Source organism: Prionailurus viverrinus, chromosome X (genome assembly GCF_022837055.1).
Source record: "Prionailurus viverrinus isolate Anna chromosome X, UM_Priviv_1.0, whole genome shotgun sequence".
In the NCBI taxonomy this organism is placed as follows: domain Eukaryota; kingdom Metazoa; phylum Chordata; class Mammalia; order Carnivora; family Felidae; genus Prionailurus; species Prionailurus viverrinus.
Genome location: NC_062579.1, coordinates 24,368,260 through 24,384,992, shown reverse-complemented (window position 1 = coordinate 24,384,992; position 16,733 = coordinate 24,368,260). Strand labels below are relative to the sequence as shown.

The 16,733-nt window shown below is 37.3% G+C and overlaps 1 protein-coding gene across 13 annotated transcripts in view; it reads left to right on the top strand.

Annotated features, from left to right (window-relative positions):
• Positions 1 to 16,733, top strand: part of DMD (dystrophin) — a 2,022,811-nt gene that overhangs the window by 1,199,283 nt on the left and 806,795 nt on the right. For all 13 annotated transcript variants that reach the window (XM_047843142.1, XM_047843144.1, XM_047843153.1 and 10 more), the window contains one exon: positions 7,157 to 7,332. In XM_047843142.1, the coding sequence (XP_047699098.1) occupies positions 7,157 to 7,332 (176 nt within the window). The remainder of the gene's footprint in view (positions 1 to 7,156; positions 7,333 to 16,733) is intronic.

Sequence of the window (16,733 nt, the reverse complement as noted above, 5' to 3'; positions counted from 1 at the left end):
TTTTTTATGGCTGAGTAATATTCCATTGTATATATGTACCACATCTTCTTTATCCATTTATCTCTGGATAGATGCTTGGAAAAGAGGTGAGTGGTGGGAATGGGTGAAATAGATAATGGCAATTAATAGTATACTAAATCATAATGAGCATTAAGTAATATATAGAGTTGCTGAATCCTTGTATTATACACCTGAACCTAATATAACACTGTATGTTAATTTTCCTTCAGTTTAAAAAAAAAAAGAGCAGATATGGTCATAGAGAGGAACCTCCTTTTGATCAGAGAAAGGTATATTTGTTTTCATAAAAACCTATGTAAATGGAGACAAAGGACAACTCTTAAATATTCCCAGCTAGTTCTCCTGAAGTTCTAATGAATGATTTAGAAGCCAAGAAGGATTGACTAAATCTGTGAACCTAAAGAGGCCTGTCATTGATTTTTAACTAAGTAAAACCTATTAACTTTGCAAAGTTGTGTGCTTTATAACAGTTTTCTTTAAAACAAGGACCACTAATTCAAATGCCTTCAGAGAGTAGAATGTATTCATGCCCCACCCAAACTTACTAAATTTCTAATGCCAAATCATGTCTGAGGATGGGTTTAACTTGCAGTCTTTAATATCAGAGCCCCAAAGGCAGAGATTTAACATACGTACTTTTTTTTTTTTCCTATGGAATCTCTGCTTGAAATTAAGGAATGTATGTTTTGGGGATTTTCTGCCCAGGGCATTATTTCTTGGGAAAGAAAGAAAGAAAACAGAAAGCCTGACATAAACTTTCAAAGCATGTTGTACTTAAAGCACTTTGATGCATCCATTTGGTATCCACATTAATAGCACTGATAATGATGACTGTATATATCACTGATGTCGATGAGATAAACACATCCAAAGGAAATTTCATTGTAATTTGATATTAGGTAAATGTCCCATTAAAATAGATCGCTACTGTACATAATTTTCCTCTAGTTCATTGGCAGGACATTTGCTTTGGAATAGACTGGAAAGGAACAGTCTAATTCTAGTTTTAAAAGGAATTCTCATTATTCTTTTATAGCCACCATTATCAGGAGCAGTTAGGGAAGTGTACCTGTACCAACAAGCATATCTAGTATCATACCACCCAGGAAAAAGAGAATATGAGATAAAATTTAACAGCCATCCCCTTCCTGCCTCCAATTCCTGCAACAAACTAACAAAAACATGCAGATGGTTCTAGCATTATTATTAGTCAGACATGATACATGTTTACTGAAATGCAAAATAAAATTAGACCGGGAGAAAGAATAGGATAAAAAGGTGCATTTTGTGTCTGGTCGATCATTTGTTAAGGTCGTTCCTCTTTGATCTGACTTACGTTGCAAATTAGTAATAAAAGGCCTGTAAGGTACTTAGGTAAAAGTTGAATCTGAGATACGGCTCAAACTTAGATTCATATTTTATGGTCAAAAGAAGAAAACATTATTTCACTATGACTTAATTATCAACTATAAAGTCTCATAGAGACATAAATGCTACCAATGAATGATGCTACATAGAAATATTTAATAAATACATATTGGAGAGACACGTAGCTCTCTCTGGGCTCTTAACGGGTCCAGCAGAAGAGGGAACATTTAATCTGAGCATTACAGATGAATAATGACTTTGCCCTGCAAAACTTGGGAGCATCTATATATAAGTAGAAAGTTATTCAGTTTTACTGGGAGTTGGAGCTAAGGTAGACAGTGGGAAACATCAGGCGAGCGGGGGAAAAGAGGGGAAAAGAGGCAGCAGAGGCCCTTTCGGCCTCAGTAAGCTAGTGTTTGGACTTGATCTTGTAGTTAGTAAGTAGGCATCTTTCTTGACATCCTCATTCTAGGTACCCAACCTGGGCCTTGCTCCTTGCCTCCTACAGCTTTCATTCTTTATTCAAAAATTGCCATTTCTCTACACCACGCTTCTGTTTTTTCATTCCTTTTTAATAGGTACCATTTCTCTAGTCTTGCCTTTCCCTCTTTTAACTCCTGCATTTCCCAGATTTCAGCTATCTTTTAGTCCTTGTCCCTGTCATCATGAGATCTTCTCACAGGGGCATCAGGTCTTCTGCCAGGATGGCATCACCAGTCCACCGACGGGCTAGGTTGCACGTGTACTGTTGCTGAACCTCCTGTATGTTTTCGGTATTTGCCCATTCATGTTGCTTTCTTACAAAAATTCATCATCTGATACAAGGTGAAAGGTATTGTCTGAAGCTTATTAAAACCCCTAAAAGCAGTGGTGACTATATACTCGAAGAATTAACATGAGAGGCAAACTCATTTAATTTATCTCTGAGAAAAGGACCTGAAACTGTTTTTCAGACTCTTGCTTGAGTTCTAGGAACTGACAAAGAGAAAGAGTGGTCATGGTCTTAAGCAGGACAGAAAGAGTAAAGCAAGTAGGTAAAAGGTAATGCATCATATTACTATGAAATTGTGCAGTATAATTCTGTCCAGCCATTTCACAAGTGTGCATAATGATCATATTCTTACGTATTTTCACTTGACCAGTGAATGAACAGAGTCAATGATTAATCTGTCTCAAAGGAAATCTTGAGCAAAATTACAATTAAATCACAGAATTGCGTTCTTGACACATCGACGTGTTCAATGAAAATTTGGTTTTCTTTCTTCTGTTTCCCTCGGTCTTGATCTTTTCTCCCAATCACTTTTTTATCTCTTCTGTTTTCCTATTCTGCCGAGTTTGTGATATTTTGCCAATTCTTTATCTCCTATGTAGCTTGTCCAATTTGTCATTGTACGATTTCCCGTAACTGCTTCAAAGCTTATTCTTTTTTCTTTATTGGTCATATTTTATGTTCCATTTGTTGTGCTTTCATACAGTTTAGAATAGTTTGGCAAGCATACTTTTTTTTTTAATTTATGCAATGTTTTCATATCAAATGTACTGGCTTCTTTTGCCTCGTATTCTTTGTTCTATAAAAATGTAGCAGTTCCTTCCTTATCTATAATTTCTCTTCCTTTCCCTCAATTGGACCAGACTTGAAGGACTTAAGTGTATATGTCATTTTCTATAATTCAGGAACATTTCTCAATTTAAAAAGCATACAAGAAGTTGAGGATAATGGTGGCAACTCTAAAGCATGTCTCTCCTGTTCACTTGCCCCTTCAACATGTCTGTTGCCTACTCTCTCTTTAATAGTAAATCTATTTTGTACTCCTTTGTCCCCTTACCTCTAGAGATTCTGATTGAGTCACCTTACGGTGGAATTCTGGGCTTTTATATTTTGAAAAAGTTCCCTCGGGAAGTCTGATACGGAATCCTTATTAAGAATGATGCTTTCATATCAGAATCAAAACACAATAAGCTTTCTAACTGTGATGAATAATCCAATAGATTTAATTATGATTTCTTTCTGTCCCAAACTAAAACTAGATGTTAATTGCCAGAGAAATAGATAAGGATGCCTGTGACAACAGAACATTAGTATGATATCAAAGCTTGGAAATTTCGCTGGTAGTGAATAATTTAGTGCTTAAAATATTTAGAAGCTGTAGAATTAAAATTAATTTGTTTTTCCCTAAGTGAATAAAGTCGATTGAGGTTTTACATTTAATTTGTTAAATCAAATTTTATCTTCTTTGGGCTCAGAGGCTAACTGTAAACCAGCATGTACCGATTTTTACTTCCTGTTTCCATCCATTATCTGTCTTGGGCTTTATTACTGAAAACCGTCCTCCCGCAGATCAGACCCTGTAAATACCTCTCCTGATTACAAAATCTTCTCACACAAATGCAACGGACTATTTAATGAGCTATTCTTTCACAAAATTAAAAAACCTGAAGGCTCTGATTTGGGACTCTATGTAAATGAGATTTAGATCTAACAATTTTAAATTATTGCTTTATTCTTAGCTATTCAATTCTATCTCTTATCTGGGAAACAGAAACAGTAAAACCCTTGTTGATTCTACAATTGGGTTGTAAAAGTCACTGTAGCCACCAGCCATGGAGTAGAAGGGCCAAGATCAAAACTGTGTAACACGAGGGCTGAGATAAATTCCATAGCAGCTTTACCTCATAGCGTTATAAGCCACCATCAGGAATTCTTTGATTACTTAACCACGATTCGGAAGGCATTTAGTCTATCATCTTACTACTCACTGTGGTGTTCCTGGACCGGGAGCATTGACATCCCTGTTGAAGCTTGTCAGAAGTAGAGAATTCCAGGCCCTCCACGGGCCCACTGAACCAGAATCGGCAGCTTAACAAGTTCTCTAGGAGATTCTCGTGCACTTGAAAGTCTGAGACATACTGCCAAGGCGCACATCTAATAGGTATGCCACGCATTTTGTCAAAGTGTTACTAATACATAGGGGCATTGGACACCACTGAAGGTACAAATGAGAGTCTTAATCTTTCTCCTGTACTTCCCTGATTTCTGCCTTTTAGGCAAAAAATTCCCATTTCAGTAGTTGTACGTGATTGTCAGATCCATCCAGTTCCCAAATCCTGTAGATTCTGCCTTCACAGTGGATTAGGCTTATCCTTTACCTTCTAGTGCATCATCACAAGTCTAATTTTACCCAACTACCAGTCTCCCAGAATCCTGTCCTCGTATTTTATCTGCATCCCTGTCTTAGCATTAGCCTCAACTCTGCCTCAGAATTACCCAGAAACACAGCTCGAGCTCGGACACTCCTGTACTTAAAACTGAAGTTATTTTCTGTTGCCATTCAAAGAATTGCAAACTCCTCAAGGAAAAACCAAGTCCTCTCTGCCTAGGCCCGAGATACGCCCAGGACTACCCCTCTCTCTGAAGTCCTACTCTCATACAGTGACGCTAAGCCCAGAAACATAGTCCTGATCAAATCGTGGAGATTGCACATCGTAGGCCTTGCCTTGTGCTTTTCCCTTGCCCCCCTGACCCTCCATGTTTCTCAGATATACCCATTCTTTACATTTCACAGTCCTCCAGAAGAATCTCCTCCTCACCCTTCCACCAAGACCTTCTCTCTTCTGGTACGTCTTTTATGAGCCTCTTGCTTTCTCTATTGTATGTAGTACAACAAATCATCCTTCACAACTGTGTCTACCCTCATCAGCGAGATTAAATACTGACCAAAACCTAGAATATTGTACTAACGTCTTTGAATCTCTAGGAGGCCCAACTACTGTATTAATACCAATGATACCATGGCAGTGATGAAGCCGAACATTTCCCTTCCTACTTTCCTCCCCCATTTCCTTCATTTATAGATGCATTCATTCACTCAACAAGTACTTGCTGAAACCTCCCATGCGCCAGCTATTGTACTAAGCATTAGGAACACAATCATGAATCGGACACAATCTGTGACTTCCGTGAAAGGATGGTATAATAGGAATATAGGTATAATTTGTTACGAATGAGTGTCTCTCTTACTAAGCAAGTAACAGTGAGTGTCGTGTGCGACACTGATATGAATGGATAGTGAAGAGTGAGATGTAAGTAATGGTGCAAAAGCAACTAATTGCAAGCAAACATCACATGTTTACTAGAGCATATCTTATGTACATTTCAGAGAGTACGGGGCTGCCTGGATGGCTCAGTCAGTTGAGCGTCTGACTTCAGCTCAGGTCATGGTCTCACTGCTCGTGAGTTCGAGCCCCATGTCGGGGCTCTGTGCTAACAGCTCGGAGCCTGGAGCCTGCTTCAGAGTCTGCCCAGAGTCTGGTTTTTCTCTCTCTCTGCCCCTCCCCTGCTCACACTCTGTCTCTCTTTCACTCTCTAAAAAATAAATAAACATTAAACATTTTTTTTTAAAAAAAGAGAGTATGGTGAGGAAAGCATATGAATAGTTCCATAACTACACTATTTTATATTCATTTGAGGCACCATATCCTTGGAATAATGGCCTTGTCATTTTTTGCTGATTTATTGAGTCTTTTAACTGTTCAAGTTATACTACCAGAAATTTTTGTATTCAAAATAATACAGAAAAGTAGAAAAAACGGTTTTTGTGTGTGTGGAATAAAACTTAGGAAGATTTGACCCAGTCTCAGAAGACATGCATTCATTCATTTATTCCACAAGTGTGAACTCCGGTTTACTATGTCCTTGGTATTGGCTCAAAAGACAGGGAAATATGAGTATTGTTAGATAATGTGGATCACATATTTCAGGAACATGTTCTGCATACTGACTTTCTGCTATCCGTGTGTAAGGATTTTTGAGTTCTTTCTATGTAAACATGGTAGAGATCTCAAGTTCTCAGACTATTTCATTTTCTAACCTTCAGATTTAGTAATAGACTATTTTAATTGCCTCAAACATTCTGTATGATCTTTTTCTTAAAGGTACGGTGCCATTTTTATGTAATGATAAAAAACATTTTGTTTTTAGGTATATCTGGTTGTACCAGTCTCCTTTCTAATGACACTCCTTTGCTGATACTCTTAAAATTTCATTCAGAGTAAAAAGTAGAAGATATTTAAGCTTGACACCATCAATGACTCATAAAAATGTTCTGGCGGCTATAGATTATTTTTAAATTTATCACTGTACCTTAGGGATTTTTTGATAGGCTGCCCCCAAAAGCAATTAATTCTCAGTTTTAGGTGGTTTTATAATGCAAAATACCTTGATGGAAACAGAATTTGAAATAAATTTCCTTTGAATGTAGCAATGAATTTGTGTTTAAATATCTCCAGAGGTTTTGTTTTTTTTTTTTTTTTAAAACACTGTGCCTAAACTATGTGTGTTCTTTTTCACCTCTCCTATCGATAGTCATTAAGAAATCCAAATACTTTTTTCATGTTGAAATTTTACAACACTTCATAGACTGTTAAACATGGAACATCCTTGTGGGGACAAGAAATCGAATTTGCTCTTGAGAAGGTTTCCAACTAATTGATTTGTAGGACATTAGAACATCGTCTAGCAGACAAGCTTTACAAATAGAAAAACTGGAGCTGAACTGAGAGGGTGCTTTTTTACTAACACATAAAAGGTGTCTTTCTGTCTTGTAGCCTTTGGATATAGGCATGTCAGTTTCACAAAGAAACTTTCACGTGGAGCTTTTTTATTTCTTTCTCTCCCGGTAGAACTGCATGTGGTAGCACATTGTTAAATCTTTCTCAAACAAAAGGATGTAGGGCTTCATTTTTGTTTCGCCTTTTTGGTATCTTACAGGAACTCCAGGATGGCATCGGGCAGCGGCAAACTGTTGTCAGGATATTGAATGCAACTGGGGAAGAAATAATTCAACAGTCCTCAAAAACAGATGCCAGTATTTTACAAGAAAAACTGGGAAGCCTGAATCTGCGGTGGCAGGAGGTCTGCAAACAGCTGGCAGAGAGAAAAAAGAGGTAGGACGATAGATAAAAATAGGAATTCTAAAATTTTAGCAGAGCTATTTAAGCTGTCTTCTAAAAAAGATTTTGTCAAAGATTGTAACCAGAGTGGGAGGCACCAAGGTTAAGAAGCGCCTCAACACTTAATCAGTAGCAATAAGGATTTTTTTTTCTTTTTCTCATATACTGAAACATGTAGCTGTTGCGAGTGAAATAAGCAGTACCTTCCTGCTATTTTAAACGTTCAAATTCGTTGTAAATATCACTCACGGTTGGGGCGCCTGGGTGGCTCAGAAGGTTGAGCTTGTGACTTCAGCTCAGGTCATGGTCTCATGGTTTGTGAGTTCAAGCCCCACATCTGGCTCTGTGCTGACAGCTCAGAACCTGGGGCCTGCTTTGGATTCTGTGTCTCCCTCTTTCTCTCCTCCTCCCTGTTCATGCTCTGTCTCCCTGTCTCTCAAACATAAACAAACATTTTTAAAACATTTAACAATAAATAAGTAAATAAATGAATATCACCCATGGTTGTTCAAATATGAATATCTTCAGTATATTCCAATCTTTTTTTAATGTTAATTTATTGATTTATTTTTGAGAGAGAGAGAGAGAGAGAGAGAGAGAGAGCGCGCGCAAGAGAGAGAGAATGAATAGGGGAGGGGAACAGAGAAAGCAAGAGAGAATCCCAAGCAGGGTCAGCATGGAGGGCCACATGGGGCTCCAACCATGAACCATGGGATCCTGATTTGAGCCAAAATCAAGAGTTGGATATTTAACCGACTGAGCCACCCACGTGACCCTGGTATATTCCAATCTTAACAAGCTGAGTTTTATTTATTTTAAAGAAGATGGAGAAAGGAAATTATAAATGACTGTTTTGTAGGAAAGAATGCTATCTGTCTACGCTTTTTAGCAGCTACGAATATGACTATGATGCTAAAAACCAAGATAGCGATATTTACTTTTTAGTTCCACTCCATTTGTTAGTACATGCTTGCAGAGAGACTTGGGCCACAATAGTCAAACCCAAAGGGGAAAACAAAACCTCGGAAAGGTTATTGTTGAATTCAGTCACCTTTTAACTTTCTCTTGGAAGGTCCTGAAAGCAAAGAAAAGCCAAACGTATGCGGCCACACTTGGAAGGCGTACATATTTTTATAAATGGGATTTTGTATTGTGTTTCCAGTTGTTGATGTTAATGTTGCCTGTTTCATAAGGGAGGACTTGGCCTTTATTTACCAAATGAGACTATTGTTATGAACAATGAAAACTCAGTTCTGTTGCCAAGCTCTTGCTTCCTACCTATCATCTACATAATAGGTGGATTTTAATATTCAGAAAGCTAGGGCCACACTTTGATGAACGTCTTTGGTGAGGATGTATTAGAAAGGTTTCAGAATTAGGTCCATTGTCTTTGCCCACCTCCTCTTGGAGCCTTTGCTCCTTTTGCATAATTCAGGAAGTAGATAGAATTCATATTCCTTTGCAAAAGGGATGCATTAGTTGACCTCCACACACACACACACACACACACACACACACACACACAAATCTTGATAAAGTTTAAAAAGAATAGTACTGTCTAAAAAACATGGTTATTTTATATTTTGGTTTAGAAAATATTATAATTTTTATATACATGGCATAAAATAAAGTTCTAAGCTTTGTGGTTAAACTGCTTCCTTGGGAAAATCATATGCTTTCTCCCCACATTGAAATCTCTCTGTTATACACATTACTATACCATTAGTTCACTGATACATTTATGGGAGGAGCAGCTTTAAACCTGTATAATATCATTTCGGAACTAAAGTCAGTCCAGTCTAAAATAAGATGTTAACAAATGAAAATATTATGGAAAATTGAATAACATGCTCTAAAAACGAATAACTTGAATTCATACAGTAGATTAAATGGATTGGAAGATTATTTTTTATTATATTTATTGTTTCTCACTTTGTAGTGTCTCTAGCTCATGTATCATTTAAATATGTTAATATTTTTTCTGGTAACAAGTTTTTAAAAATTCAGTTGAAAAAATGATCTGTTACTGACTTCTAAATGAAAATCAGAACTTTTAAATAAAAATAGGGCAATATGCCTGTTACACTAAATAAGCTCTAAAATTGTAGATCCTTCTAAGTTTATAAGAAAGTAGTATATGCTGACTCTGTGGTGAAATATTACACAAATTGTAGGTTAATTAAGGCTAGGGATTTGGCTGTAATTGGTTAGAAATCGTTCTCCCATTTAACCATTTTGACCTACATTAAATATTGCACTTTTGTGCTTTAAAAAGTCCAGATCAGCTTCCTGGAGTTTTTTTTTTTTTCAACTCAGCTTTTAAAGTTGTCTACTTCACGCTACATTTTAAAAATAAATGTTAGCATATTTAAATTTCCACTGAGATCAATTTTGCGGCATACTTCCTGAGGATTTTTGTATCGTTTAAATTTTATGAAATGTAAAAAAGTAATAATATAGAAGTGCCTTTTCTACCAATACACTGACAACTATTTCCAAGCACCCAGTAGCAAATAAAGTAAAAAAAACAGTAAAAAAAAAATTTATAAAGAATACGTTAACCTAACAATTGTGGGAGAGTTGTACTCATGAAGCTATTATTAATCAGTGGCATGCTTACAGTACAGTCCAAGCAGAAGTTAGCAAGAAATGGAAGTTAGGTATTGCAGAGGTGAAAAATAAGATGACTATTCAAGTTCACGATGGCATTCTTAGTTTGCAATGGGCTTTTAAACGCAGCTGTTGGACATATTTCATGTTGCCTAGTTCAGGTACCCATATGAAAGAAAGTATACAGTTTAAGCAAAAAAAAAAAAAAGTCTGCAAAAACTATCTGGAGCCTTACAGCTATATAATTTTAAACCCTTCTCTTGAAAATGCAAGATATCAGAAATATGAGCAGAAAATTCCCAGAACAAATTCACATATCAGTGGATGTCCATTGAGGTTAGTATATATTGGAATTAAATGAAGTATAGAATACAGTCAATTAAGTATACAATTTAAGATAGAAAATTCACTGTTGCCTCGATTATGTAGCAGAGGAACTGGATAACATCTATAGGTTTAAGCTGGAGAATATAATGAGTTTAACGATGGCTTAACCACCAAAGTGGTCTTTGTAAATGAAGAAGACGCAAATGTAGATTTATCAGCCATAAAGGAAGTCATAGGTTATAACAAAACAAACCTATATATGAAGATTCTCAAGCCCAGGTCCATGGGTAGAATTCAAGGGGTGCCATGAGCTTGAATGGGAAAAATAAATACCTCTTTGTTTTTGCTAACCTGTAATGGAAATTGAGCATTCCCTTCCATTTTGAAGGAAGGTAACAAACCAGAGTAATACTAGCAGCACCTGTGAGATCACAGGTGTTTGTTAATATTTCAGTAGCGCTGTTATAGATGTCTCAAAGTATTGTTCATGGTTATCACTCTCCATAGCTACACTAGTTATCATATCTTCGACAAGATCTTATGAATGCGTTAATAAGAAACAAGCCCAAGTATTGCTATATCACAATTTTTTTCTAATAGTTTTATAGCTATATTTCAGTACAACTGACTTTCTTCAGAGTTCTGGGTGTGTTATATTCTGGACTTCAAACACTATTCTGAGAAGACTCCCAGGCTTCACCAGATTGCCAGAAGGGTCCATGGCATAGACAAAAAAAAAAGGATCTTATCTGTATCTAGCCAGCTGTTTATCTGCCCAGACCTCATTATCCAGTGCTGTGGTTTCAGTCCTTTTGATGGTGGAGTCACTACCTTCATACACTTTTTTTTTCTGGAATATTCCAGGAGACGTACCAGTCAAGGGAATGTGGGTAGGCAGGCCTTTAAACAATGGGTAGCTGACAACATAAGGAAATCCATTTCACTTAGAATAATACCAGTTGATAAAAGATGGAATGGAAGAGGGCTGCAAGGTGATGGGAAGTAGAATTTCTAAATGAAGGACTCTCTGAATCATAATCCATAGCAATAAAAAATGACCTCAAGAATTTATCTCTCTTTTCCCTGTGGACAAATATGGTATTTTTTCCACCATTGTAGAGATAAGGCAATTATTGTTCTAACAAATACTGAGGAATCAGAGTTTAATTTAAATATCACCTGATGGAATACATTGCCTGAAATCTTTGTTTTTCCAACTTTTTAATGAAAAATTAGAAGCATATAGAAAAATAGAAAAAAGTAGCATAAGGAATACCCATATACCCTCCTCTCCTTCTCCTAAATCCCTAGATTCAGGAGCTCATATCTTGCCATATATGTTTTTTCTCTCTGTCTCCCTACCTCCCCTATATGTGCCTTTATTTAATGTAGGGAATTCTCTCTCTCTCTCTCTCTCTCTCTCTCTCTCTCTCACATACACACACACTTTTTTTGTTGTTGTTTTAACATTTGTAAGTTATAAACCCCCTTATACTGGACCCCTAGATACTTCACTATGCATTTCCTTAGAATAATGGCATGCCATCTTGCTTATGCTCAAGAAAATTAAAAATACCATATTATCCTGCCCATAACCAAATTGACCCACTGGTTCAAAAATGTCTTTCATATCATTCTTTGAGGTTTTTTTTCATACCAGTGTCCCATGATGTTTTATGTATTGCATTTGGTTTTTTAAGAGAGGGGGAAAAAACCTTTTTCTTCTACCCTCTTGGTTTCAGTGTCTGGAAACTCCAAGTTAAATTGACAAAAGACACATTAATAGGAGAAAAGGCATGCACACTTTATTTGATGGTAGTGTTTTAATGTGGCATGAAGGGCTTCATAGAAAAGAACTGAAAATGCCAAAGAAGTGGTAGGCCTAAGAGTTACATACCGTTTTAACAAAGAGTGATCAAATTGTAGCAAGGTGACGAGACAAAGGAAAGGCGTGTGGTTTTCTAGGGGGGATAGATTGCAGGAAGTCAAATATATGGGGAAACTAATGCAAGATAAGGATATTTCAGTAGTGAGTAGATTCAAGTCAGTGCTGCAGACTCCAGTGATAAAAAGTCTTCTGCTATTCCTGGTCCAGAAAGAGGAGGGAGAGTACCTTCGTGAAGGCCAGGGTATGCCCTGCCTTCAGACAGAAATACACAGGTTGGAGAGCTTTTCCTGTCTCTGCTGTTTGTCAGTTGCCTTCAGCCCCAAATAATCCTTACTCCAAAGTGACATATTGTGATTTCTTTCTTTTTACTGATATTAACATTCGGAAGAATTTTGTACAATATTGTCAAAAACAAAAACAAAAACAAAACTCACCTTTCTGCATTTATCTGATTTTTTCCCCTTCATTGTGTGATTTAACTTGTTCTCTAGTCTCTGTATTTCTTTTAAACTGGAAGTTGGGTCTGGATGAGACTTGAAAAGATGCAGGTCAAATGTTTTTGGCAAGAATACTTCTTAAGAATACTTCATAAAAGAGGGAATGTACTTCAGACCCCATCGGGAGGTCATGGTATGAGGTAGTTCCCACTTGTAATGCTGCTAAGTTTGATTACTTGGTTTAGGTGGTGACCATCAGATCCTGAACTGTCAAATGTCATCTTTTTAAATTAGTAAGTCATCTAATGGCTTCAATATCCTTTGATGGTCCTTCCCTAAGTCGCTACGTTAGGGTTGCATAATGGTGATTTTTCTGAATTCTGACATGATCCTACCAACTGATTTCTTCTATTTAAAAAGAAAAGCTTTCGTTTTTTCCCCTTGATGTCAGTACGGATTTATGGATTCTTATTTATTCAATATGTTACAGTGAGTTACAGTTATTCCTCTTGTTGATGTTCTCACTGTTATTAAATCTGACCGGTGGGAGCTTGTCCAAGGTTCTGGCTTTAATGTTCCCATGCTCACCTTGTACTTTCCCTGCCCCAGGTTTGGAATCAACCAGTTGTCCAAGAGCCTCTGGTTTCTTTCTGTGGGGAATGGTATATCGAAACCAAAATGTGGGCAGTAACCCTTTCTGAAAGGAAGACGGGCAGTTTTCTGGCATGCAGTCCTAGGGGGAAATGTTTTCACATTGCTTTCAAAAGGACACAAAAATCCCTTTCAGTTCTGCATCAAAGTTCAGAATAAGGCTAGTTGTACTTAAAAGCCCTTATTGTGAAAACTAGGGCTTCACTTTTTGTCATGTAAAATCTGTAACTTCTTACTCATTTCAATGCTCCTGCTTCTGATATTTTGAACCCAAGTTTACCTGCATATAATCTATGCCAGTTTGCCAAGCAAATTAATGGCGTAAATAAGCTAACGGGAGGCATTCCTAAATGTACTTAAGGGAAGAAATTGTTTTTTAAAGACCTGAGTTCATTGTTTGCATGCAAATGGATGCTGTTAATTAGAAATGAGCCTTATCTAATTCATTAAAGTAGGCCTAGTAGGACCTCTTCTTGAAAATCTCTATTAGCAATTCATATTACTCTATGCAGTCTTTGTGAGACAACTCTTTTTCTCTTCCTTCGTCTTGGATTTTGTCTCCTGACTAATTCAGGCTCCCCTGACCCAAGTAGCCTTCAGTATAGTACCTTATTTCCTACAAAACGAAACCCTAACATTTTAATAAGATTCAGAAATCTCTTTACAGTGCATCCTATCTCTTCAGTGGACTCAGCATGCACGTGTGACACCAGTGCTGAAAGCCTTCTCACAAATTCACACTCTGCCCCCGGGATCTTGTCAGCCCTAACTCCAGTCTGTTTGCTCTCTTCTTGAACTTCCCTGGTTTCTCACCACCAGTTTTGATCCTGGCTCACTGCTGAGTCAGCCAGGAGTTTGTGGACTGAGTGCCCACGGGCAGAATCCGGCTTGGAAAGTATGCAGTGTCTTTACACAGGCATTGTTTTTGAAATAATTGTGAACATTTAAACATTGAGAGGGTTCGTATCTTCTAGAAAACAAGGACTCCTGTCTCCTTTTGAAAGTTAGATCTGCCTTTTAGGTGCTCATCCCCACATTCTCTCAAGGCACAGTCAACTGCATCTGAGTCAGCGATGTTTCAGACTTGCTACTCAAAATGTGGACATCACCTGGGAGGTGCTACGAAATGCAGGATCTGATCAATCATGGTCAGCATTTTAATAAGATTCCCATGCGACTGACATGCGCATTAAAGTTTGAGAAGCACTTGTTTGGGTAAACAGGCCTACTCTTCAGGTCGCAGCGCCTGTCCCACCTCAGTCGTTTACGTTAACTGCTTTCCCATAGACATTTGACTTTATAATACTTCATATAGATGCTTATATAATGGTGGCGGTGGTGACGGCACTTAATGTTGCCAGATGTCGTTCCCAGTGTTTGACATAGCTCCAGTAATCTTCATTAACGACTCTGATATCCATCTTTACAGAAGGGCAATTGGGGCACAGATTGCTTTAGCTCTGACCTTGAGTATTCTCTAAGATACACTTCCAGCGTTTGCCCACCCACCCCTCACTGAGCAAGCCCATTCCCTTAACTGGCCATGCTTTGCTGCAAGGGAATAGGACACAGATTCTGTTCTGACCTATCTTTCCAAACATCTTATCCATCATACTCATTATTTGCCGCTTGTGGCTCATGCATAAAATGACCTGAACTTTCTTGTCCTTCAGCTTTTGCAAAAACCATTTACTTTTTGAGATTGAACTGTTTTTCTCATAATCTTCTCTCAAAATCCTACTCATCTTCCAGAACCCACTGTCAGTGCAATTTCCTCAAGAAGTGTTACCTCCTGTCCTCAAGCACAAGCAATCTGTTCTCTTAAGTTCTTCTTGCTCCTTTTTATAACACATTAGATTTTGTGTGTCTGTCATGCAACATACCCACATGTGTTTCATCTTACTTGGCAAGATTGAAAGCTTCATGAGGGCAAGACAGTACCTTAATCTCCTCTCTAGAGCCCACCGCACTTAGTGGAATATCTAGTACATTATTGATAACCAGAAAACATTTTCTCAAGTTAAATTGTAAGATTTCTATATTCACATTGAAATTAAACTAGGATTATAAATCTCTACACTTGACATTGTTACATAGTTTAAAAATAGATGCACAGAGCCAGAATCATTTTTTACATGTTTTTATAATATTAGCACATTTCCGGGGCTCATCTTTAGCTCTGGAAATTGGACTTGATCAATTCTAATCTGAAAGAAGTTGGGATAATAATTCATGTCTTAGGTATTCTCCGGAATTTAAACCTCTTAAGAGACAGATGACTTCAACTTCCGAAGCATTTCTTTCAAAAAGAAGCTCTTTGATTCAAATAGTTTGTGCATCTGTTTGCATCATTTTTACTGTATCACAACCAATAAATTCTAGGTGAAATTGTAAGAAATTAGCCTTGAAACTGGGTATTTTTGTTTTCATCCAATCTATAAGCACAAGATGTTTTTCTTGCAATCCATATCATCAAAAAGCTATTTTTTAGACCGATCCAAGAGGATCATACAGATATCATTATCCACAGGTGTCTACGGAAAATCTGGTCTCTTCCCATCTGTTCTCTGATGACTCTTGAAAAGCTTTCAAGGACATTCATAATTCTTCATCAAAAGACTATGAAAAATTAGCTTCATAGTTAATCTTTTTATGTCATATTTTATTCTTTACGACTTGGCAAATGCTAGTGAAACTGACTAGCTGGAGCCAAACATGCTGTCGCATTGGCTGGTACTGACACCATCACTCTCTAAAGACGCACACGTGGACGTGCTTTATTCATGGCCTTCTATGAACTTGTGTGGGCCTGGGGAGGTAGGAGGTAGAATTTGTTACGGAGGACCATCTCTGGGATGGGCCTTGAGGGATCACAGGAGTCAAATGAAGAATGGAGGGGTGGACATGCCAGAGAGAAAAAGTGACGTGAGTGAAATCAATGCAACAAGAAATAGTGGGCTACGTTGAAGGACTTCATATGGTTTGGAATACAGAAGCTCTCTTAAGTCCCAATTTAAATGTACGCAGCTAATCATCCTGGGCTCTGCATTCTATATGTAAAATCAACTGCCCAATTTTTATTCCAAAGTGAATGCTAGATATTAGTAACCTCTATATGTTCTTGAAAGTTTTTCGAGTAGCCTTATTGGAAGCATGTACCTTGCCCCCCATAACTTGAGAATAACATTTCCAGGAGCCAACTGTGTGTTGTTCTCAACGTGTTTAATACAAGTTATTCTTGCTTTTATAATTTTTCTTTTTTAATTAAATATTATGCAAACTATTGAAATAGGAATGCAAAGAGAAAGAATTTTGGTTTCTGTGAAAACTAAGTCACGTGCTTTGAAAGACTTGATCAAGATGACCAGGAAAAAAAATGCTGTTCAATTAGATATAGGTGAGGAAAGTATTTAAGATTGGGGGTAGAGGGTAGAAATCACAAAAGTCAGGAAGAATTGTACATTTAGATACTTTCTAATCTC